Source organism: Dendropsophus ebraccatus, chromosome 5 (genome assembly GCF_027789765.1).
Source record: "Dendropsophus ebraccatus isolate aDenEbr1 chromosome 5, aDenEbr1.pat, whole genome shotgun sequence".
NCBI lineage: Eukaryota > Metazoa > Chordata > Amphibia > Anura > Hylidae > Dendropsophus > Dendropsophus ebraccatus.
The window spans coordinates 74,606,365-74,629,756 of NC_091458.1; the positions used below are offsets into that span (position 1 = coordinate 74,606,365).

At 41.8% G+C, this 23,392-nt stretch overlaps 1 protein-coding gene across 4 annotated transcripts in view; it reads right to left on the bottom strand.

Annotated features, from left to right (window-relative positions):
* Positions 1 to 23,392, bottom strand: part of DIAPH3 (diaphanous related formin 3) — a 582,937-nt gene that overhangs the window by 481,735 nt on the left and 77,810 nt on the right. For all 4 annotated transcript variants that reach the window (XM_069970593.1, XM_069970591.1, XM_069970592.1 and 1 more), the window contains one exon: positions 6,561 to 6,734. In XM_069970593.1, coding sequence (XP_069826694.1) covers positions 6,561 to 6,566 — 6 coding nt within the window. In that variant the 5' untranslated portion in view covers positions 6,567 to 6,734. The remainder of the gene's footprint in view (positions 1 to 6,560; positions 6,735 to 23,392) is intronic.

Here is a 23,392-nt window from a genome sequence, read left to right on the forward strand (position 1 = left end):
TGATCTCGCTGATTTTTGCGGAAGAACATAACATACAAGCCACCTCTGGAAACCCACTAGTGCTGTCCAGGGGCACAACCTCAACAACTAAGCACAGGGGAAATGTATTGGCCCCTTGTTAAAGAATTAATCTCTTCTGCAATATAAACTCTTCTTCAATCCTTGTGTAGCTAACACCAGCGGGATATAACCCCTAGGCTCAAAGAGTAATTCATGAGTAGCCTACACATTTTAGATTCATGGCTAAAGCCACTACATAGACTACATTATCTTTACAATAGCTAGAATGTTCCAAAAACCAATCTCTCTCCTTGGGCTTCCCCATCACAGATCATTTTTTGCTGTGGAAGGAACACTAAATAAATCATTTAGTAACAGAGCCCCAATTCCCAAGTCTTGCAGCAGTGAAGCTTTTACGTGTTGGAGCTTTACACACATTTGGCAATGTACTGTACTCGATCATATTATATTTTATAGTGTCATTCTTTTTTTTCTTTTTATGAACAGCTTACTAGCCTAAGATCATCCAATCTTCCAGTAAAATATACACAGCGCACTGATGCCTTGACTTTCTACTATTTTTCTTCCACTAGTGTAGAGAAATCTGCTGCTCAGGGATCACGCTGGTTCTAAGTGACTACGGCAAGTCAACTGTATTCTTCTCGGTTTCAAAAGTGGCAGGAAGAACACTGGCTTCTGAGAGCCATTCTATAACTAGCAGAACATTGTAATGTAGATTCATGCTTGCATGCCTTCAAGTATCACTCCCTGGAGGGAGACGATTATTTCTATGAAGTTTATCACAATTCTCAGTTCCATTCTGCTAGTTAGTGGGTATATACACATCTTCCTAAAATAAAGATTTAATGTTTTAATAAAACAGTAGTTAAACCCACTTTATACAACACAGCATTGCTAAATAAAGCAAGAAACTGTCTTTCATAAATGTTAGCATGGAATATGAAAGTGTTTTATGTACCAGCACAGCGTTTATGATAAGACGAGAATAATCCTATACGGTGCATGACCCCTTTTTTAAACTAATTAAAACTATATACTGAAACATTCTTTTTCTGTAGTCTGTTTTTATTTTACGATTTTAGTTAACTTTATTTTCTGTACATGTCTACGGGGACAGCCATCTTCCTAAAACTGTAAGCAGCTTAGAGATTTTCTTAATATCAGCCACATGGAAAAAATGCCAAAAATGTTTAAAGAATATGCTTGGCATAAACCCTGAATTAAAGGGAATCTGTCGGCTCCCGGGCCCTACCTAAGGTGCTGACAGTGTTCTGTAGCAGGCAGTCCCCTAGTGAGCATGGTGACTTTTGGTAATTGTCCGTACAGTGGATTATGCACCATCTCACGTCTCCTACTGTACTGAAGAGGCAAAGATGAGTTGTTTGTTCCACACTCTGGCATACCTCCTACCTCTTCTTCATAAATAATCAATGCTGCCCAGCCTCTTGCTCGCTCAGCTGTCAGCCAGTGTCTCTGATTGCAGAGCAGTCCTCTAGAGGCAGGTTATGTCTGAAAGAAACTGTAGGGGCTGTAGTCTAGGGGTAACTCACATGTCTAGTGACCTGCCAGCAGCTTGGTCTCTGGATAAAAATCCCCTGATGGACATTAAATAGAGCTCTTATTTTATTTTTTTTATTTTTTCAATCCACTCCTGGTTTTGGTTGCAAAATACGGACCAAAATACTAAACAAAAATACTGTGTGTGAACATAGCCTTTACAATAATAGAATAATGAAAAAAAAATAAAACAAATAAAAACCTCTATTTCATTTCCATCAGGGGATTTGAACTAGAGAATGAACTGCTGGAAAGTCTTTAAACAAGTGAATTACACCTAGACCACCGTTCCAACGCATTTGGGCTGAGAGAGATTAAACTATATCTGAATGTTTCTTTCAGAAATAAACTGCCTAGAGAGGACTGATCTGCAATCATTATTCATGAAGAAGAGGGAGGAATGGATGGAGTGGGGCACGTACAACTCCTCTTTGCCTCTTCAGTACAGTAGGAGACATCACATGTGCATAATTCACTGCACAGAAAATTACAAAAAGTCACCATGCTCGCTAGGGGACTGCCAGCTACAGTACACTTTCAGCACCTTAGGTAGGGCCCGGGAGCTGACAGATTCCCTTTATGCAATAGCTTATTTGCTGCCAATATATTACCTTCCAGAGGAACCACATTTGTCAAAACACTTTGCCTACACATGCCAGCTGTTTACCAAAGCCACTGTGCTGCCAATATGCAGTCTAAGGGTCAAAAGCAGACCGGTCTATACAGTTTGCAGTGGCCATGCTGGGTTACTGCCGCTCTGCTCTCATTCATTTCAGTTGGAGCGGAGAGGCGGTAACCTAACCTGGTCACCACACAATGTTAATTGTGTATGCCAGAAGCATGTCAAACATCTCACTGACCTCATAACTATAAACTATTCTGAGAATGAGTAATCTATAAATTGTCTTAAAAAATTGCAATTTTGGTGGGATTCTCTACTTAATTACCCTGTAAACCATCACAAGTAGGCCGAACAAGGGATCTGCATCTGTTAAACACATATGACAAATCCACATAGGTGTTGGCAATAAAATTATCATCTCTAATGTGAAGGTCGGCTCCGCATGCCATTCTACTGTGGAGGCCGGCTCTACAGATAATAAGATGCCTTCCTTGCTTTTTTATTAGTTATACTAGGGTAGTGATGGGCAACCTTTCCAGCTTGTCAAAATTCAGCAAAAAACTGAGCATAACTCAGGTAGTATGTCACTTTGACAAAAAAAAAATTAAAAATTAAAAACATAATTTTGCGATATTTATAGTTTAGATAATAAAAAATATATACCTCCAGTCCCTATCCCTTCACCAACATACACCCCCAGGCTACCCAGTACTCACACCATGCTACTAAAGGCACCCCATACACGATATGTCCATTCTGATGCCTCCTATTCTGTTACTGTCCCAAATGCTCATACAGTACCAGCCTCCGAAGCCCCTATATAGTAACAGCATTTAATGCCCACATTTATAGATTCCCCCATACACTGTTTTGCATCCTCAGAAGCCCCCATACATTTACCTTCGAACCTTACATATAGGACTTTCATCATAAACCACCATACAGTGACCGGGGCAAGTAGCATCTCTACCATAGTAGCCACACAGTCCACCTCTATAATAACCGCTTCTTGGATTGTAAAGTAGGATGCACCTCTTTATCATAGGTTGATATTCCTCTACATGTACTTTTATGCAAATTAGAAAGATCTGCATGGTATGTGATTTCCGGGGTGAGGGGTGGAGGGTGTTATGGATTGTGCTCCTCAGTGTGGTTTATTATAATTCCATGAGTCACTTTACCTGTTATAATGGCTTAACAAGAAAAAGGAATTACCATCACAGCTCCCATTACACTCGCCCCAGCACTGATGTAACATTACTATGAAGGTAGCTGTGCCCATCCCTTCACCAGCACACACACTCCAGTCTCCCTAACCCCTCACCTCCGCATTCTCACTGACTTGCAGAACAGTCTGGTCCAGTCTATTCTTTAGGATGGAATGCTTTGCTTGTGTAGGCGCGCAGGAGCATAGCACCAATGCGGCAGGTTGCAGAGCACCCATCCAAAGAGTGCCAGGTGACATGGAGCAGGTGAGCTATCCGGCAGTACATAGGGTGGGGTACGTGGGGCAAGCCAGGCCAGGGAGCACTGGCAGAGGCTACAGCTTCTGTCATTGATGGGCCACCGGGGTTGTGCAAAAGTCCTACTCAGCAAGTGGCCACATACATCTCTGTATGCGTCCATGCATCAATGAACATGGCTACGCGTGTCGTAAGTATCATCGTGGTTAAGTAATTCCATAGAGGAAAAAAACAGACATTGCTTCCTATAGATATGGCTTGAACTGACTCACCATTATTTAACCCCTTAAGGTCAAAGCCAATTTTCATTTTTGCACTTTTGCTTATTCCATTTTAAGTTTAAAAGTCAACAGCGCTTGCATTTTTCCACCTAGAGACGTATATGAGCGCTTATCTTTTGCGAAACCAATTGTACTTTGTAATGACAGGCATTATTTTTCCATAACATATGCTGCGAAACCGGAAAAAAATCATTTGCGCTGTCAAATTGAAAAAAAAACTAATTTGTTTTGATTTCGGGGAGTTTTGCATTTACGCCGTTCGTCCCATGGTAAAACTGACTTGTTATGCATGTTCCTCAAGTCGTTACGATTACTATGATATATAACATGTATAACTTATATTGTATCGGATGGCCTGTAAAAAATTCAAACCGTTGTTAACAAATATACGTTCCTTAAAATCGCTCCATTCCCAGGCTTATAGCGCTTTTATCCTTTGGTCTATGGGGCTGTGTGAGGTGTCATTTTTTGCGCCATGATGCGTTCTTTCCATCGGTACCTTGATTGCACATATACGACTTTTTGATCACTTTTTATAAAATTTTTTCTGGATTTGATGCGACCAAAAATGCGCAATTTTGCACTTTGGAATTTTTTTGCGCTGACGCCGTTTACGATGCGAGATCAGGAATGTGATTAATTAATAGTTCGGGCGATTACGTGTGCAGCGATACTAAATATGTTTATTTATTTGTTTATTTATTAATTTATATTTTTAAAATGGGAAAAGGGGGTGATTTGGACTTTTATTAGGGGAGGGAATTTTTTATTAATAAAAACACTTTTTTACTTTTTTTTTTACATGGACTAGAAGCCCCCCTGGGGGGCTTGTATATACATAGCACTGATCTCTCATAGAGATCAATGCTGTGTATATACACAGCAAAGATCGATTAGATCGGTCATAGATTACTATGGCCTGCTGCAGGCCATAGCAATCTATTGCCGAGCCGGGATCAGCGTCATTCCGACGCTGAGGCCCGGCACGGGCAGAAGAACGCATCTCCCCCCCCCCCCCGCGATCGCATCGCGGGGGGGGGGGGGGGGGGGGAGTTCCGACCCACTAGACACCAGGGATAGTGTGCATAAAGCACTTCAATGCAGCTGTCAGGTTTGACAGCTGCATTGAAGTGCTTAATTAGCCGGCGCGGCAACAGGACCCGCGCCGGCTAACAGAGGCACTGCCCGGCTGCACGTGTCAGCCGGGATCAGCGCCGTTCAGAGCGAGGTCCCGGCGGGACCCCGCTCTGAACACCCCCCGCGGCACTGATACGTCATGGGTCGCTAAGGGGTTAATATTAAAACCAGGAGTAAGGGCCCTATAACACCAACAGATTATCTGACAGATTTTTTAAAGGCAAAGCCAGGAATGGATTTGAAAAGAGGAGAAATCTCAGTCTTTCCTTTATTACCTCTTCTCTGTTTATAGTCCATTCTTGGCTTTGGCTCAAAAAGTTCAGTCAGATAATCTGTCGATGTAATATGGCCCTTAGTTACAATTTGATCAAAGTGTATAAAGCTCACACACTGCTTCTAGTTTCGTGATTCATGTGAGTCCCTAACCTACAACGGTGTAGTGCCCGAGGAGGGAGAGACACATTGATCCAGCAGGCCAACTGCTACCAGACCAGACCCCCTGAGCCCACCATCCCATAGACCCCATAGATAGTGTTTCTCAACTCCAGTCCTGAAGACCCACCAACAGGTCCCATACAACGAACAGATGTGGCAGTTACTGGTGCACTGACTATAATTATATCACCTGTGAAATCCTCAAAACATGACCTGTTGGTGGGTCTTGAGGACTGGAGTTGAGAAACACTCCTATAGACCAAGGCAAAAATGGCCGCTACACAGCACTGCACCAGACAAAGGCAGGCAGATAGATTAGCTTACCATGTGCCATCAGCCAAAGGACTAGAAGGATCTAGGTACCAACCCATACGTAGAATTTCAGATGAAAAAAACCTTGGTGTAGGAGTAGTGCTGGCAAAGGCATCAACAAAAAAAAGGCAAGGGGACAGAGTATACTAAGCAACTCCATGGGGGAGGGGGGGGTGCAGACATGCCCACACATCCACATCATACCACACCGGCATCTGTCGTTCTCCCCTCCCTGCCCTATTATCCATTTGGAATAAACTGAAGCTGTGCAAGATATTGGTTAGTGCTGGACTGTTTGCTCTCCTAATTTTTCTTTTATGGTGCGTTCACACCTACAGGATCTGCAGCTGATTTTCTGCAGCAGATTTCATTTAAATAACTGAACACAACATCAAATCTGCTGCAGATACTTAATCTGAATACTGGCAGTGCATGCTGTATGGTAATTACGGTGGTTGAAAACTAATGGAGCATAGCCACTATCCTAAAATATCACATTATCGAGTCACCCATCCCTCCCTCCCATGTTTGATGGCCCTCCCCCTGGCCTCTTCTCACTACCAACCACATCTAACTCAAGCAAGCAAGGCGTTTGGTAGAATACCAAGCACAAGCAGAGTTGGAAATAGGGCTATGAACACCACTCAGATAAGACACTTCCCTTAAATGAACCATACATTAACACAAAGTTTAGCAACGCAAACAGCATAATTCACACAAAAAATCACTTACCATCATTTTCTCAAAAAGCGCCAAGACTTCTTTTTCAGACAGCTGCTTTGGAGGAAAGTCTTCATATTCTGAAGATGTGGACCACTCGCTGCCAGTGTTACAGCTCTTCACATAATGCAAATTAGGCCGATCTTTTCTGCTTCCAGGAATTCTAATGCTGGCAAATCTATCCAACTGCAAATAAAAGGAAGATTTGATTAATTGCTGCAAACAATGTCGCATTTTATAAACTACATCTTGTATAGTGATCACCAAACGTCGCTTTATAAACAAGAGTTCCACTCAAGTATTCAGATAGAAAAAATAAATCTAATTTTGGCGATTATTAAAGTACATCTTATTTCATGGGATTTAGAGAGTTCTAATATTTCCTCCAATAAGCATCTCACACATACAAAAGGTAAAAGAAAAAAAAAGTGTTTAGTAATTTATTATTTTGCGTATATTGTTTACTGGTCAAGCCTCTCTCAAACGTAAGCTTTCTTCACTATGTATGAAAGCAGCCTTAGCCTTGTACTTTATTATGTATCCACTTTCAGTGTAAGTGCTTTAGATAAATGTAATACTGTACGTAGTTGTTAAATATTACTAAGTTAAAGGGGTACTCCGGTGGGAGCCTTTTTCTTTTTAATAAAGTGCACTCACCTCCCTGGGTCCCAACGGCACCGCCGGTATCTTACCAATCCATCCTGCTGTTTTCGGCCCATTCTTGGGACTGTGACATTGCAGGCCTGACCAGCCGGCCAGTTACTGGGACAGGCATACAATATCACGGACCCAGACACGGACAAACAGTAGGACAGATCAGTAAGATATCAGTGGCACTGTGGGAGCCAGGGAGTTAAGTGCCTTTTATTATTTTCAAATGAGCTATCCCCGGGCATATATTAAAAAAGGTTTCCATCCGGAGTGCTCCTTTAATTAGGAAATTTGACAAAACGAATTTCAGTTTTTCTCCTGAAAATTAAAATTATAATATTTTAAGATGACATGTTCTCAAGCAGACCAAAAATTTTCTCCAAAAATGGCATTACTTTGTTAAAAAAAAATAATCCATAAAAATATGCCAATGGAGCAAAATATTGTTCCACAACGTTCTATCTCCTCTTCAAATGAAGTCTTCCACAGACCTGCATATTTGTACGTAATTTTGTATATTACAGACTTATTAACTGGCCTAACACACACACACACACCCACACACACATCTCTAGTTAAAAGATTTTAATTCTTTTTTCACCATAGGGGCCTTCTCAAGCAACCCAGAAGAACTGCACAGCGGGGACAGGAGCTAAGTAATGGTGGCAGTGGAGTGGAGCAAGGAAGGAAAGTAAATGCTCTTTAGTTTTTTCCCCAGTTACCAAAGCTAAACAAAGTTCAGAGCCCACACAGTACACATGTGTGATGTTCATTTACACAGAAAAATTATCTGGCAAAGACTTAAAGTGACACTGTCACCTCCTTTTTGCATTCTGACATCTCTACACAGGTGTAAAGGGTAAATTTAGCGGTTTTCATACCTTATTTTATATTATACGTCATGGTGCTTGTTCAAGTAAAAAGTCATCTTTTATCAACTGCAGATTGTGTTAAGTGGGCGGGGCCTCACGGCATTAGCACCACTTAGTCCCCCCCACAGTTGGCCCCTCCCCCTCGTCGACCATTGGAACAGGCTGGCAGAAAGGTCTAGACCCCGTCCCCTGTACGTCGGGCAACCAATGGGCGTCAAGGGGGTGGAACCAATGGTGCCGTTGTGGGCGGGGCTAAGTGGCGCTAATGCTGTGAGGCCACGCCCACTTAATACAATCTGCAGTTGATAAAAGGACACTTTTTACTTGAACAAACACCATGACGTATGATATGAAATAAGGTATGAAAAACGCTAAATTTACCCTTTATACCTGTGTAGAGATGTCAGAATGCAGAAAGGGGGTGACGGTGTCACTTTAAAGCTAAAGCCAGAAACAGACTATAAACAGAGATCAGGTCATAAAGGAAAGCCGGAGATTCTTCCTCTTTAAATCCATTCCTGGCTGTGGCTTCAAATCTTTTGCAGATAATCTGTCAGATAATCTTTCTGTGTAAATGGAACCTTACTCCTTCATCTCTTGGAAAGAAAACACCTGCAGGAAGATGCAAGTTCTGCGCTAACATGAATTACACATGCAGCACTATATCCTATATCAAGAGAAGCCAACTATGAAATGCTGTTGAAATGTAACCTACTCTTTAAAAGATAAAATGGTTGGGTTTATGGGCAATATCTGCGTGCACAAGCAAGCATCAAAACCTTATAGATACGTGCCCTGGCTTTATTTATATGCAATGGAATAGCTGGTATATTTGTGAACATGGTCCTTTTACACACCACTCGGGCTATATTTTCCCCTCAGAGATCCATCTCTCTTTTCCACTGGTCATCTTCTCACCAAACTTGGCTTTCAGATCCCACACCCTCACCTATTAAATTAGAATGGTCTTTCAAGTATGACAATTCTTCAAACACTTTTGCTGATTAGATGTAGCTTCAGTTTCGCAGACAGATATTGATTTTTGAAGCAGCAATTTAGATAACTGCTGTAGATTTTCATGTTCAAAACTAAACCAATTACAAGCACCTAAACAAAAGAAAATAAACTAAATGAAAGATGATTATTAACTTAATAAGGAGTTAAAGGGAAATAATCTATTCCGAGTAAGAGATACAGTGCACAATATTTAAAAAAAATATATATAACACAAAATAAAGACAAATACTATTTGTTACTTCTGTCTAAAGGCCGTATTCTCTATGTGCCTCCCCCTGCTCTCTCTCCCTCTGTTCCCGGCGGCGCCAATTTCAAATAGCCCAATTTCAAATAGACCCCTGCTGCCGGTGTCTCTCGGATAATACGGTCCGGCTCAGCCAGACTCTGTTATCAGGGAAATGATTTATGTGGCATGAGGAGCTGCACAGAGGAGAGCGGGAGGCCCTGAGAGGAGAACAGAGAAGGCTTGAGGTGAGGAGGCTGAAGAGGGAGAGCGAGAGGTCCGGGAGAGAGGAGAGAAGGTAAGGAGGCTGAAGAGGGAGAGCGGGAGTCGGGAGAGGAGGACAGAGGAGAAGGCTGGAGGAGATGCGGCCACTCCATCTGGCTGCACTGTGAGGTGGGGGCCGCAGGACTGTGAGGAGGAGCAGCCGGGGCCCTCAGATAACTCCTTGGGCAGAAATCAGTGGGGGATGAACAGGTGGTCTCCCATGATCTGACGGGGGGAGGGGGGCTGAAACCTGCAGATTACCCTGCTGCCCAAATCTAAATCACCATGCCTTGAAAGCAGGAAAAGTGCAACTACAACCCTCATCATCCCAATAACTGAAGTGTGTGTTACATGACTCAGTCCCCATCATCCCCCTGATAGCTGGTGTGTGTTAAATGACTACAACTCCCATCATCCCCAGATAGCTAGTGTTACATGTCTACAACCCCCACCATCCCCAAATAGCGTAAGTGTGTTACGTGATTACCATCCCCACTATCCCTCTGATAGCTTAAGTGTGTGTTACATGACTACAACCCCCATCATCCCCGATAGCTGTTGTGTGTTACATGACTACAGTCCCCATCATCCCCCTGATAGCTGGTGTGTGTTAAATAACTACAATCCCTATTGTCCCCACATAGCTGGAGTGTTATTGTCCTTACTATAAAATTATTACCTTCCTGATCACACACGGTTAACAGAGCAAGCGCAAAAAAAAACACCAAGTTCAGTATCACATAAAAACGTAGTACTAATTAAAACTACAGATCAAGGCACAAAAAATCATAGCCATATAGGCTAAAAAATGTCAAAGTGTTAGGAGTTACAGCAGGGCAATTTGTAATCACATTTTAAACAATGGAAACTATTTTTTAAAGTAATAAAATTAAAAGAACTTAAATTGGTTTGTACTGACTGAACTCAAAATTCTGGTATCGTGACTAATTTGCACTTATATTTACATTGTGTGAAGCCTTCACTTCAGGGTACCCTGAAAAAATCCTGAAGGTGTGTATTGCACCTCTGTGCGCCCACAATCCGCTTGCGTCTTAAAGGGGTTATTCAGCATTAGAAAAACATGGCCACTTTCTCCAATTTGAGTGTTTTGCAACTAAATTGTGAATGGAGATTAATTGCAGTTTAATTGTACTTTCAGTGTATCCTGCTGCGGTCCCGAAGTGATTGGTACATTTTTCAAAACCAGTTCTAGGTTAAAGCGACTCTGTACCCACAATCTGCCCCCCACCCCACCCCCGCCCCCAAACCATTTGTACCTTCGGATAGCTGGTTTTAATCCAAGATCTGTCCTGCGGTCCGTTCGGCAGGTGATGCAGTTATTGTCCTAAATAAATACTTTTAAACTTGAAGCCCGTGCTAAACGGAAGTATCTGTGTCCTAACTTTGCACAACCTCTGTCCCTCCTCTCCTACCTCCTAATCATTAAGAATGCTCCAGGCAGATTGCCTGCTATTCCCCACCTGTGGCAGCCAGGCACATGGGCTGGATAGCTAAGGACCTGTGCAATGTTCAGCATGTAGAAAATTTTCCAGTGGCATTCCTAACGATTTAGAGGGTGGGGAGGAGAGACGGAGGGGTGGTGCAAAGTTAGGGAACAGAAACTCCGGTTTGGCACGGGCTTCAAATTTTTAAGTATTTTTTTCAGGACAATAACTGCATCACCTGCCAAACGGACCACAGGACAGATCTTGGATTAAAACCAGCTATCTGAACGTACAATTGGTTAGGAGGGGTCAGATTGTGGGTACAGAATTGCTTTAAGTATACTATTAGCTGGTTAGCATTTTTATCCTTCCACCTGGAGAATGTGAATTCGGCACGAGGACTGCCTGGAAAAACATGGATACAGCCTATGGCTGCATTCACTTTCTCCAAGCAGTGGGATTCAAAGGGCAATGGCTTGTGCAAACCGGTTCATGCATCTCTAGTTTTGTATCAAAGGCGATATGCAATATGCAAATGTGAGTCCACGTGGGCCCCATTGTAAAACTCCTTCGATCAAAATAAAACACCCTATGAAGGTGTCTAAACCATGCCAACTTTGTGCTCTACAAAAAAGCAAATGGCGACCATGCAAAACGTTTTTTTTTTTTTTGTGCAGGCAGTCACCAGAGAAGACATACTTTCAGCAACGTTGTTTATAATGCAATCAATGGCGCTGCTTGAAAATTTCCATCTATGACGTAAGCCTGCAGATGATTGGTGTCAGGATTTTTACAATGTATCCTGCCACCAGGGAAAGATAATAGTTACACATTGTTCTTTTCACTGCAAAGAGTTTAAAGTGACTGTACCACCAGGCCCAGGCTGAAGCACTGGAGGCGGGCCGACCCACCCTTAGTGGGAGGAAACCCCCGCCCCTCTATGATAGGGTTCCATTGATTCTAATGGAGTCACGTCATAGAGGGGCTAGGGTTTCCTCCCACTAAGGGTAAGTCGGCCGCCTCCAGTGCTTCAGCCTGGGCCTGGTGGTACAGTCACTTTAATGACAAAGCATTCAACAATCTCCAGCTTCCCCCACAGAGGCGCACAAGAAGCATAATACTGTACAAAATTTTACATGAACTACATTGTGTGCAGTGTGATGTCATTTATATATTAAATGGAAAAGGCTTACCCCTCTCTCTCATATATGTGGGGTGTAGTCATGGCAAAAAGTTTTGAGAATGATGCAAATATTAAGTCTACTGCTTCAGTTTTTAAAATTTGCATACACTCCAGAATGTTATAAACAGTGATTAGCTTAACAGCAATTACTTGCAAAGTCAATATTTGCCTAGAAAATGTACTTTATCCCCCAAAACACATTTCAACATCATTGCAGCCCTGCCTTAAAAGGACCAGCTAACATCGTTTCAGTGATTGCTCCATTAACACAGGTGTGGGTGTTGATGAGGACAGGGCTGGACATCAATCTGTCATGATTGAGAATGACACCACTGGACACTTTAAAAGGAGGCTGGTGCTTGGCATCATTGTTTCTCTTCTGTTAACCATTGTTATCTCTAAAGAAACACATGCAGTCAACATAGTCAACAACAAAAATGGCCTAACAGGGAAGAATATCGCAGCTAGAAAGGTTGCACCTCAGTCAATCTATTGCATCATCAAGAACTTCAAGCAGAGAGGTTCCATTGTTGCCAAAAAGGCTCCAGGGCGCCCAAGAAGGACCAAGCGCCAGTACAGTCTCTTAAAAGTGTTTCAGCTGCGGGATCGGGCTACCAGCAGTGCAGAGCTTGCTCAGGAATGGCAGCAGGCAGGTGTGAGTGCATCTGTACACACTGTGAGGTGAAGACTCTTGGAGCAAGGCTTGGTCTCAAGGAGGGCAGCAAAAAAGCCACTTCTCTCCAGTCAGAATTTGGTCCAGAAGTTGATTGAGAGCATGCCAGGCAGAATTGCAGAGGTCCTGAAGAAGAAGGGTCAACACTGCAAATATTGACTAGCTGCATTAACTCATTCTGTCAATATAAGCTTTTGTTACTCATAATATGATTGCAATTATATTTCTGTATGCGATAAAAACATCTGACAAACATACATAAAAATCAGAGGGCAGCAGATCAAGTGAAAACATAATATTTGTGTCATTCTCAAAACTTTTGGCCATGACTGTAGTAGAATTTCAGCTCAAAAATCCAGGAAAGTGCACAGAACACAGAATCTGTATCCAAGTCCAAAACCATGTAGAAGGGGAAGTTTCTCTCTTCACCCAGAAGTTTGAGTCTTTATGCAATGAGACCATTAAGTGCGTGATCCCCATTGAAGAGAGGAACTCACCAATGATTCATCAGTGCGGCGTCATCACAGGCACACTTTAAAGCTAGAGGGTAAATCCCTGAGTGCTGCCTCTATGGCTGTGGAGTCGGTAAGCTGCAGCTCCGACTTCAATTCAGACTGATTATTTCCAACTCCTTTATAAATAGCCAGTCAGACACCAGGGGAGTTATTTGTCAACCTAGTGTAACATCGACCCGGCCTAGCAGCTTTTTCATAATGTCCTACATGATCCTGGAGTGACTGGAGTCCATAAGGCAACGATATAACGCAAATTCTTAAGTGCACATGTAGAAGTCCGTGCCCAACACTACACTTAGACTCCTGATGAAACGCCGAATCTAGATGAATTATCCACAACATACAACGTCCAGGATACTATGAAGGTGATCATATAAATACAGGCTGAGATAACTTGTTGCAAGACAGAAGAAAAATATGGCACTCACCATTAGTTGTATCTTCTAAGACTTTATTCAAAGAATTCAAAATCAGGGTAGGTAAATCTAGAACACGCTGCAGCAACATGTTTCATGCCAGAGTACTTCTACTGGCTGTGAGTCCATTTGCAGCAGGTAAAGTGCTCCGGCTCAAAAGTCTAAGAAGATGCAACTAATGCTCTTTCATCTATCTTGCAACAAGTCATCAAGCAAATTCTTCTCGTTGTGTGCAGTGGATGCAGTCAGTCTCCAGCCACCATGTCCTAAAGAGCGCAAAACTAGATTAGACTAGGTGATCCTTTCCTGCTGACAATCTTCTATGTTTCTAACTACAGTACATATTTACTGTACAAAAAGAAAAACTGCAGTGGCATGGGGACAGGTAATTAGGACCTCTTTTTTATGATCCTACTGCCCTCTGTCCCCCCTGAATTTTTCAATGTTGCCCAGAATATCCTTTTAATTTCTAACTCTCTCTAACACACATTCAGCCGGCTGCAGCCACAGACACACACACAACCTGCTGCAGCCATAGCACACTGAAGAAAAACACACAATCTTCTCCCAGAGAGAAAATACAACATTGAGGACAGAATTCACTGCTACACTACTTATGGCTGCTGCTTCTTCTCTTTCTTCTCCATATTACACAGGATTTCTTCATATTACACTGCTGCTCATACACAATCACCCAGCAACCAGGAAGAGAACAGCACAGATTTCCCCCCACACCATGAATTCTTCCAGCTCAAAAAATAGCTGCCAAAGAGTGACCGCCAACTTCTCCAATTAACCCTATCTAATAATGCCGCTGCTTTATTACTGATATATGGAGGAAAGGCTTCCCCCTTTGTAACTAAATGTACGTGAGAAAGTAGTTGTTGTAAAAAAAGGTCCTTAGATTGATAAAACAAAATATATTAAGAAGGAACATTAATAAAATTAAAATGAAAACTCAATTATAAATTGTTGAAAGATTTAGTTTTTTTTAAAGCTGGAGTCAGAGTCTGTACAATTTTTCATGAGAATGTTAGTTGACTTCAAGGAGATTAACCAAAACACCACAGATACCATCAGGTGTTTCTCAACATCAGTGACTCAAGGAACATTGCCCCCTGGGAAATCAATATGCAAAAAGCACTGCAGAGACACCATCACGTTTCTCAACTTCAGTGAGCTAGCCAGACCTTCCTCGAGGAAGGAACAACCAAGCCAAAGGGGATCTCCAGTCAAGGAAACCACCTTCCAACAAGCCACAATCAAAAAATGACAGGACTTGCAGAATACCTCAGCAAGGTATCCATGTTCAAAGAGAGCTGTTTCGAGGTATTTGCCCCTTATCAGTGTGGCGCAGGATCCTGGCTAGCGGGAAGCAAAACCTTGTAAGTGTATTCAAGAGAATGATGTTTGACCTCAGGGAGATCAACCAAAACACCGGAGAAACGGAATTGAAACTAGTCAACAGTACAGCTCATCTTCATATATATTAGTGCAATTACTGCAGGATCTCAGTCTTATAACAATTTCTTGTATGCAACCTTGGAGGTGCATGTTCAGTTCTTTGATCATGTGAGGTCACTATTATGTATGCCAAAAGACTTTGCTATGAATCAGTTACTTTCTAGATGAATTGGCCATCCTACTCCTGGGTTTCCTAATGCTAGTTTGAGATGCCTACCTATAGAACTTCCTACCTATATAAGCCTCTAGTAAAATTCTGCTACAGCAGTCAGCAAAGGCCTCATTTACACGTCCAGCAAGGTGGCGCCAATCGTGGGTCAACTTATTGCCCATTAATTTCTGTTGTGCTATTCAAACATTCCTCTCTTTACCAGATCTGCAATCCGTTCAGTCAATAAAATAGGACATGTCCCAATGAGGATTGCAATTGTGGTACGGGATAGGCAATAGAAGTCTATGACATCCCCTCTGTGATGTAGTTCCAGTAGAATCAATAGATGCTCTAAGCCGGGCTGCTGCACATGAAAAGACTGGCACCAGGCATGCTTACCTGGTGGCATTAAAAAAAAAAAAAAAAAAGAAAAAAAAAGGAGGACTGCACCACTGGGTTCCACATGCTGGTGCCAATTGGCTAATGTTACAAAAATAAAATAAAAGCAATGTACTTGAGGGTACAATGGTACATCCCAATCCGCTTTATTTAGGCACATGGTCTAGTCATAGCAAGCGCTTCAAGGGACCTACAGATTGTGTCATTGAATTAATAATAATAATAATAATAATAATAATGTTTACTCACCTGACAGATCCTCTGTTACTATTTCTACTATTTTACCACTTCCTGCTGCATGCCACTTCCTTGTGATAAGCCACTGTGACAAAAGACTAGGCATTTTCATGAGTATTGGCACATCACTAGAAAGTAATAAGCATTAAGGACCCTGGGACGATCAGAATGGTAGCAGCATCATCTGGCTGGTGAGTATACTTTTTTTTTATAGCATCCAGAGCCCTGTTAAAATAGTTTACGCCTTAGGAAACCCTTTTAATGTACTGCAAATTAGAAATATTTTTTTTAAGTTCCCTGCTATACAAAGCCACAGCAGATATTTATTCTTGTAGAGTCAAACATTTCATGTTCTGTCAACTGCAGGGAACTTTTACATATATATTTACCAGGGAAGATCTTGTCGCCTTTTATAGGAGACAGCTTATATTTTAGGTTTAGTAGTCCTTTAAATGAACAAAGAGCCACTTGTCAACAATGACAACTGTTGCAAATCTTCATGAGAAACACATTTTCTGAATTTGCTGCATAGACAATAAATCTACTGTGTGGGAAAATCAACTGGGATGAGTCATATATATTGGAAGCAGTTTTACGATTGCCAGCCTCCGAGGCCTCCACTACAATTACAATTTTACGCTTTCAAGTCAAATTTTCTATCCACCTAGTGTTTCTAATACAGAAGCCACAAACACATTCTGATTTGGGGTTTTATGACCCATGATACTTCTGCCTATAATATAAACATTTCTGCTTTCTGACAATGCAGGCAGTGAATATACAGAAAGATTTGCTAGCCTAGAAACAGTTCATGTTAAATGTAAACCAAGACTTTGCTGCAGTCTGACAGGTTCTTTTTTCTGTTGCTCTTCTATGTCTGCAACTTGAGTGCTAAGGATATATTTGAAAATGTCCAAATCTCCTGCTGGAAATTTCTTCTTCTAACATACATATATAATATTTTTTCAGTTAAACAAACTTCCTCTACATACTTTCTTTGCTATGTTTGCTAACTAGCCTTTAGGGTGTATTCACACCTACAGGACCCGCAGCAGATCTGCAGCAAATTTGATGGTGCAGATTTGAAGATGCATATTCAAAGCAAATAAAATCTGGGCAATTAAATCTGCTGCAGATCTGCTGCGGATTCTGTACGTGTGAACGCACCTTAAAGGGGAACTACATGAGGGACACTTTTTTCACTATAACTGGGGACAGGGTGGATGAAGACAATGAAATGCACTTACCTACCCAGCTCAAGCGCAGGGGCCTGCATCACAATGCTCCGGTCGCTTATGCCTCAGAGGGAACTTGAGACTAGATGTGACATTGGCAGGCCTGCTCAGCCATTCAGCAGCAGAGGCAGGACCCCGCCACACCTGCCTGCCAACGTCAGGTCTAAAGATCCCTAGGAGACGCGAGTTGCCAGAGACCAGGGATAGGAGCACTGTGATGCAGATCCCTGCACTGAAGCCAGGAGTTAAATAGATATTTTCTTCGTCCACCCCCTCCCCAGTGATACCGCAAAAAATGCCTCCCTTCTGGAGTACCCCTTTAAAGGGGAACCCCAGAGATTTATTTATTTTTTTCAGACAAAAAGTAATAGACTAGTTTTACAGTGGTGCCTTGGATTACAAGCATAATTTGTTCTGGGACCGTGCTTGTAATCCAAATCCAATCTTAAACCAAAGCAAATTTTCCCATAAGAAATTATAGAAATGCAGACAATTGGTTCCACACCCCAAATAATGATTATTATTCTGAATAACATGTAAAACTAATGAAACAAACATTCAGAAACAGCAGAATATGTGATATTATAAGTTACTGTACAGTAATGGAGAGCATGGGAAACACAAGGGCTGACAGAGACTGCAGGGAGCAGGAAGGAATGAGCAGGACAGATGTGGGCACATACATGCAGCACTCTCTGTCCGGGGAGAGAGGGGTTACAGCTATGGAGAGATTACCCCCACAATCCTGTTCCCTGATGTAAGCCCCAGCCTGAAGTGGATCTGCTATGATTTGGAAGGTGAGGGAGACTTCCTTGGTCAGAGTACAGAGCTGTAGACCCCGCTATGCAGACCATGCCCCTCCCCCACTCACCCAGTACAGGGAGCTCTTAAACCAAAGCAAAGCTGTTAAACCAAGTCACAATTTTAAAAAACTGTGAGCTCTTAAACCAAAACGATCCTAAACCAAGTTTCTCTTAAACCAGGGTACTATTGTATTTCTATTTAAAAATCTTAGGGTGCGTTTACACAGAAAAATTTATCTGACAGGTTTTGGAAGCCAAAGACAGGAATTAATTTGAAAAGAGGATAGATCCCAGGCTTTCCTTTATGATCTGATCTCTGTTTATAGCCTGTTCCTGGTTTTGGCTTCAAAGAGCTGTCAGCTAAATCTGCCTGTGTAAACGCACCCTTAAGCCTTTAAATGAACACGGTCATTACCAATAAATAATGCTAAATCCCTAAATAATTTTGTTCCCTATATCAAATATAATGCAATAAAAAGGAGCCACTAGGTGTCTCCCTTACTGGAAAAAGTAACTGTCCAAAGCAGGAGAGGCTTTCTTCTGACATGGACAAAGATTGGCAACATAGAGCACTGTGTCAGATTAGGAAGAAAACTGGACTAATGCTACATTTACACGGAACGATAATTCGCCCGATCATAGGATTAAAGACTTCGAAGTAACGATTTTTCTTTTATAACAATCAGCGTTTAGACATAACGATATATCGTACGGAAAATTTGTTTTGCGATCGCTTAAGCCTATCTCGCACATAGGTAAAATAGGTGAACGACTGTTTACACGGAACGATCTGCGAATTTTTTGCGAACGACAATTTAACAACATGTTCAAAGATCAAAATGAACCGATTTCTCGCTCGTCGTTCAATCGCTTGTTGCGTTTACACGTACGATCTTTCCAATTAGATTGTTATCGTGCAAATTTGCACGATAATCGTTCCGTGTATACGCAGCATTACTGCAGGGCATTAGGCAGCTGATAAATACTTAAAGGTTGGGGGGGGGGGGGGTTAATAGAACAAATTTCCAAATCTGTACAATTTTCTGACACCAGCTGATTAAAAAAAACAACACACAATTTGGCATACCCCTTCATATATCAAGGGTAAGCAAGATGCCATTTTGTAGATAGTAACTATATGAAATAGTGTCATTAACCCCTTGCCTCTAAAGCCTGTTTTGGCCTTAATGACCAAGCTAATTTTTTAAAATCTGACCTGTCTCACCTTATGCGCTTATAGCTCAGTGATGCTTTTAACATATGCTAGCGATTCTGAGATTTTTTTTACGTCACATATGGCACTTTATGTTTGTGGCAAAATTTTGGTCACTACTTTGTGTGTTTTTTGTGAAAAACATCAAAATATCAAATATGAAAAATTAGCATTTTATGAACTTTGAAATTTTCTGCTTCTTAAAAAAGGAAGTCATAGTACATAAATTAGTTACTAAATCACATTATCAATGTTTTCTTTATTCTGGCATAATTTGTTAAACATATTTTACTTTTTTAGGGTGTTATGGGGCATAGAAGTGTTTCAGCAAATTATCAAATTTTCATGAGATTTCCAAAACGGATTTCTTTTTTAGGGACCAGTTCTTTTTTTAAATACATTTAGGAGGCTTGTATACTGGTAACCCCCATAAGTGACTCCATTTTGGAAACTAGACACCTTAAAGAATTAATCTAGGGGTATAATGAGCATTTTAACCCTACAGTGGCTGGAGGAAAGTGTTCACCATTAGGCCGTAAAAAAATGGAAAATTAAAATTTTCCAATAATATATACGTTTAGATTAAAGTTTCTCATTTTCAAAAGGAACATGAGAAAAAAAAAAACTAAATTACTAACACAGTGGGCATAAACCACTGTACGGGGCACACAGCGGGGCTCAGAAGGGAGGGAGCGCGAATAAGCATTTTCAGTGCAGATTTTGCTGAAGACGTTTCTGAGCGCCAGGTGCGTTTGCAGTGCCCCTGTAGTGCCAGCGGAGTAAAATCTCCCCACAAGTCTTTCAATTTTAGAAAGTGCCCCCCACAAAGAATTCATCTTAGGGTGTGGTGAGCATTTTGACACCACAGGTATTAGAGGAAAGTATTCAAAAGTAGACAGTAAAAATGAAAAACTCGAATTTTTCCAATAATATGTTCCTTTAGTTAGAAAATTCACCCCAAAATCTGTAACGCAGGTTCTCCTGAGTAGAACAGTACCCCATATGTGGGCATCATCCACTGTATGGGCACACAGCCGGGCTCCGAAGGGAAGGAGCGCCAATTAGCATTTTCAGTGCAGATTTTGCAAAAGAAGTTTCTGAGCGCCAGGTGCGTTTGCAGTGCCCCTGTAGCGCAAGCGGAGTAAAAAAACAAAACAAAACCATAAGTAACTACATTTTAGAAAGTGCACCCTTCAAAGAATTCATCTTGGGGTGTGGTGAGCATTTTGACCCCACAGGTATTAGAGGAAAGTATTCAAAATTGGCCATTAAAAATGAAAAAAAACTCGAATTTTTCCAATAATATGTTCCTTTAGTTTGAAATTTCTAAATTTCACGAGGAAAAGGAGAAAAAAAATTCACCCAAAATCTGTAACGCAGGTTCTCCTGAGTAGAACGGTACCCCATATGTGGGCATAAACCACTGTATGGGCACAAAGCAGGGCTCAGAAGGAAGGGAGCGCCAATTTGCTGGAGCAAAACCGCAGTATCACTTTTTATCCCCTGTCACCAATCATTTATGGTAACAGGGGATAAAAAGTGCTTCCCTTCACTGGGAACAGGCGATCAGCGGTATATAGTATATACCGCCGATCGCCTGTTCCGGGACCACAGGGGGGGGGGGGGTTCCCGATCACTGCCCCATGCTTTCTGCTACCTCCGGTGGCGGAGAGCATGGGGCTTTGATCATTTTTTCTTTTGCATCCCTGTGAACAGACAGTCTGTTCACAGGGATGGGGGCGGCCATCTTGGATCTGATGGCCGCCCGGGGGAAGGGGAGGGTTAGTGATCAGCTACTAGGGGGGGCTGATCTGGGGTCTGAGGGCACATTTTTCATCTCCCCCCACCGTGGATTCACGGTGGGGGGAGATGAAAGCATAACTGTAATAGCAGCGATCGCCGGGATGGGGGAAGGGGGGCCAGGGGACATGGAGGCAGTGGTGGCGGGAGGAGGCAACGTGCTGCAGCCTCCTCCCGCCGCCCGTTCGGCAGAATGCCACTGAATCTCCCCATAAACGCTGCGGTCGCATCGACCGCTGTGTATTTGGGGTTAACTGCCCGGGGGGAGCGCGGCTCCCCTCCGGGCAGTGGCAGCAGGAGGATGCTGTGTGACACAGCTTCCTCCTGCTGCCCGATCTCACATAGGGACAGCGGGGGGAGGCAGGGAAAGCATGACGTTCCTGGAACGTCATGTTGCGGAAACTACCTGCTTTATATGACATTCCAGGAACGTCATTTTGCGGCAAGGGGTCAACTAAATGACAAAAGCATATAAACTTAATTTTAAAATTTAATGGTATTCCCATCTCAACTTACAGTTATACTTTTAGTGCTAAAATTTTAAATAAAAAGTAAAATATTTTTCCATTTACATTCATTTAGAAAACTTGCCTGCTGCTTCTCCTGATAATCAGATTTTGGAAAGAACACGCCTCAGAATTCATCTGGGGTATCGGGAGCATTTAGATCCCACAGACATTTGAGCAAAGCATTTCGCATGAAAATTTACATTTTTCCAATACTAGTGCATTAATATTAGGGCCGAAATTACTAATTCCTAAGTTACACATATACGCTCCCCAAACTTTGTTATGCTTCTCCTGATATAGCAGTACTCCATGAGTGACAAACCCAGCGAGGCTCAGAAGTGTAGGACCCCATATAAAAGTGCAGACTGTGCTGGAATGGTTTCAGAGCACTGTGATGCATGTGCAATATCCATAAGGTATGAGTACAGTGGGGACCTCTGACATCTGACTCAAGGAATTTAGGACATAGTGAGCAATTTAATGCCATACCCACAGGTGTTTCCAAGAAATTATTGCCCATCAAAGGGCAATTTATCTACAGATATACCATTTAAGTGCACCAAATGTTGCTCTTGTACCACCAGAGGCGCACCCCATAAATCTGGGCCTCATTTGAAAACATATCAAGGACCCATTTATGAAAGAAATGCATCTCTGTATGCTTGGACAAACTTGGTACTAAAATCTATTTTTATATGGATTCCACCACCAATGATTGCTTCTGAATATGGCTTTTTTTTCCCCCCCCAGCCATTTGTTAAAAAGAGTGGGAGAGATTTATTAAACTGGAAAGATTTACATGTTTTCAAGTATTTTTGACCCACTCACAATTTGGGCTGAAATACTGACCAAGATAAGGACCGATTATGGTGCGTTTACACAGACAGATTTATCTGACAGATTTCTGAAGCCAAAACCAGGAACAAACTATAAACAGAGGACAGGTCATAAAGGAAAGACTGTTTTTCCTCTTTTCAGATCCATTCCTGGCTTTGGGAAACTGTCAGATAAATCTGTGTAAACATATCATTACTGACTAAAATATTGCTTGTGAACCATGCCAAATACACAGATCTTATATATGTTAAGATTATTTGGGATATTATACAAGAATGGAATCAGATAAAGGAGTTTGTGGCCAAAATCTTACAATCCCCACATCTGCGATTCGGTCATTGTCAGAGATTTCTATTAGAGTGTCACTTTGAGGTGATAAGGCATGTTGCTCGCTGCTGTGCTGTTGTTTCATCTTGGGTGCGCTGGATTTGTAAATTAGTAACACTTATCTTCAAGGATAGCTAAATGAGCACCCTATTGAGCATTATCTCTTGGTGAGTAATCACACTGATAATTGGCACTGACACTAATCTGAAATTAATTAAACCGAAATGTAGGAACTGGAATTTTGCGCTACAAAAGACTGTAAGATGTAACTTTATGCTTTCCACATGGTGTGCTAATTGACATTATTGTCTTATGTTTATTTTGGATTGTACAAAAAGGGAAGATAAAGCAGATGGAAATTATATTTTAATAACACTGCATTATCTGTGTCCAAAATATTTGCTTCCAACAATTAGAATGCTTCCTTGGTAGGACTACTGAAGAGTTGAAACTTCATTTTAGATTTAGTGCCAGCCACGTTCATTTCACATATCCATCAGATTTAATTACATTAATAGAGAATAAAACACAAGCCTGCAGATGACTTCCAAAGCACATATTTCACTAAAAACCACGCAGCAGTTCAGAAGCCTGATTTCTTTTTTTAATC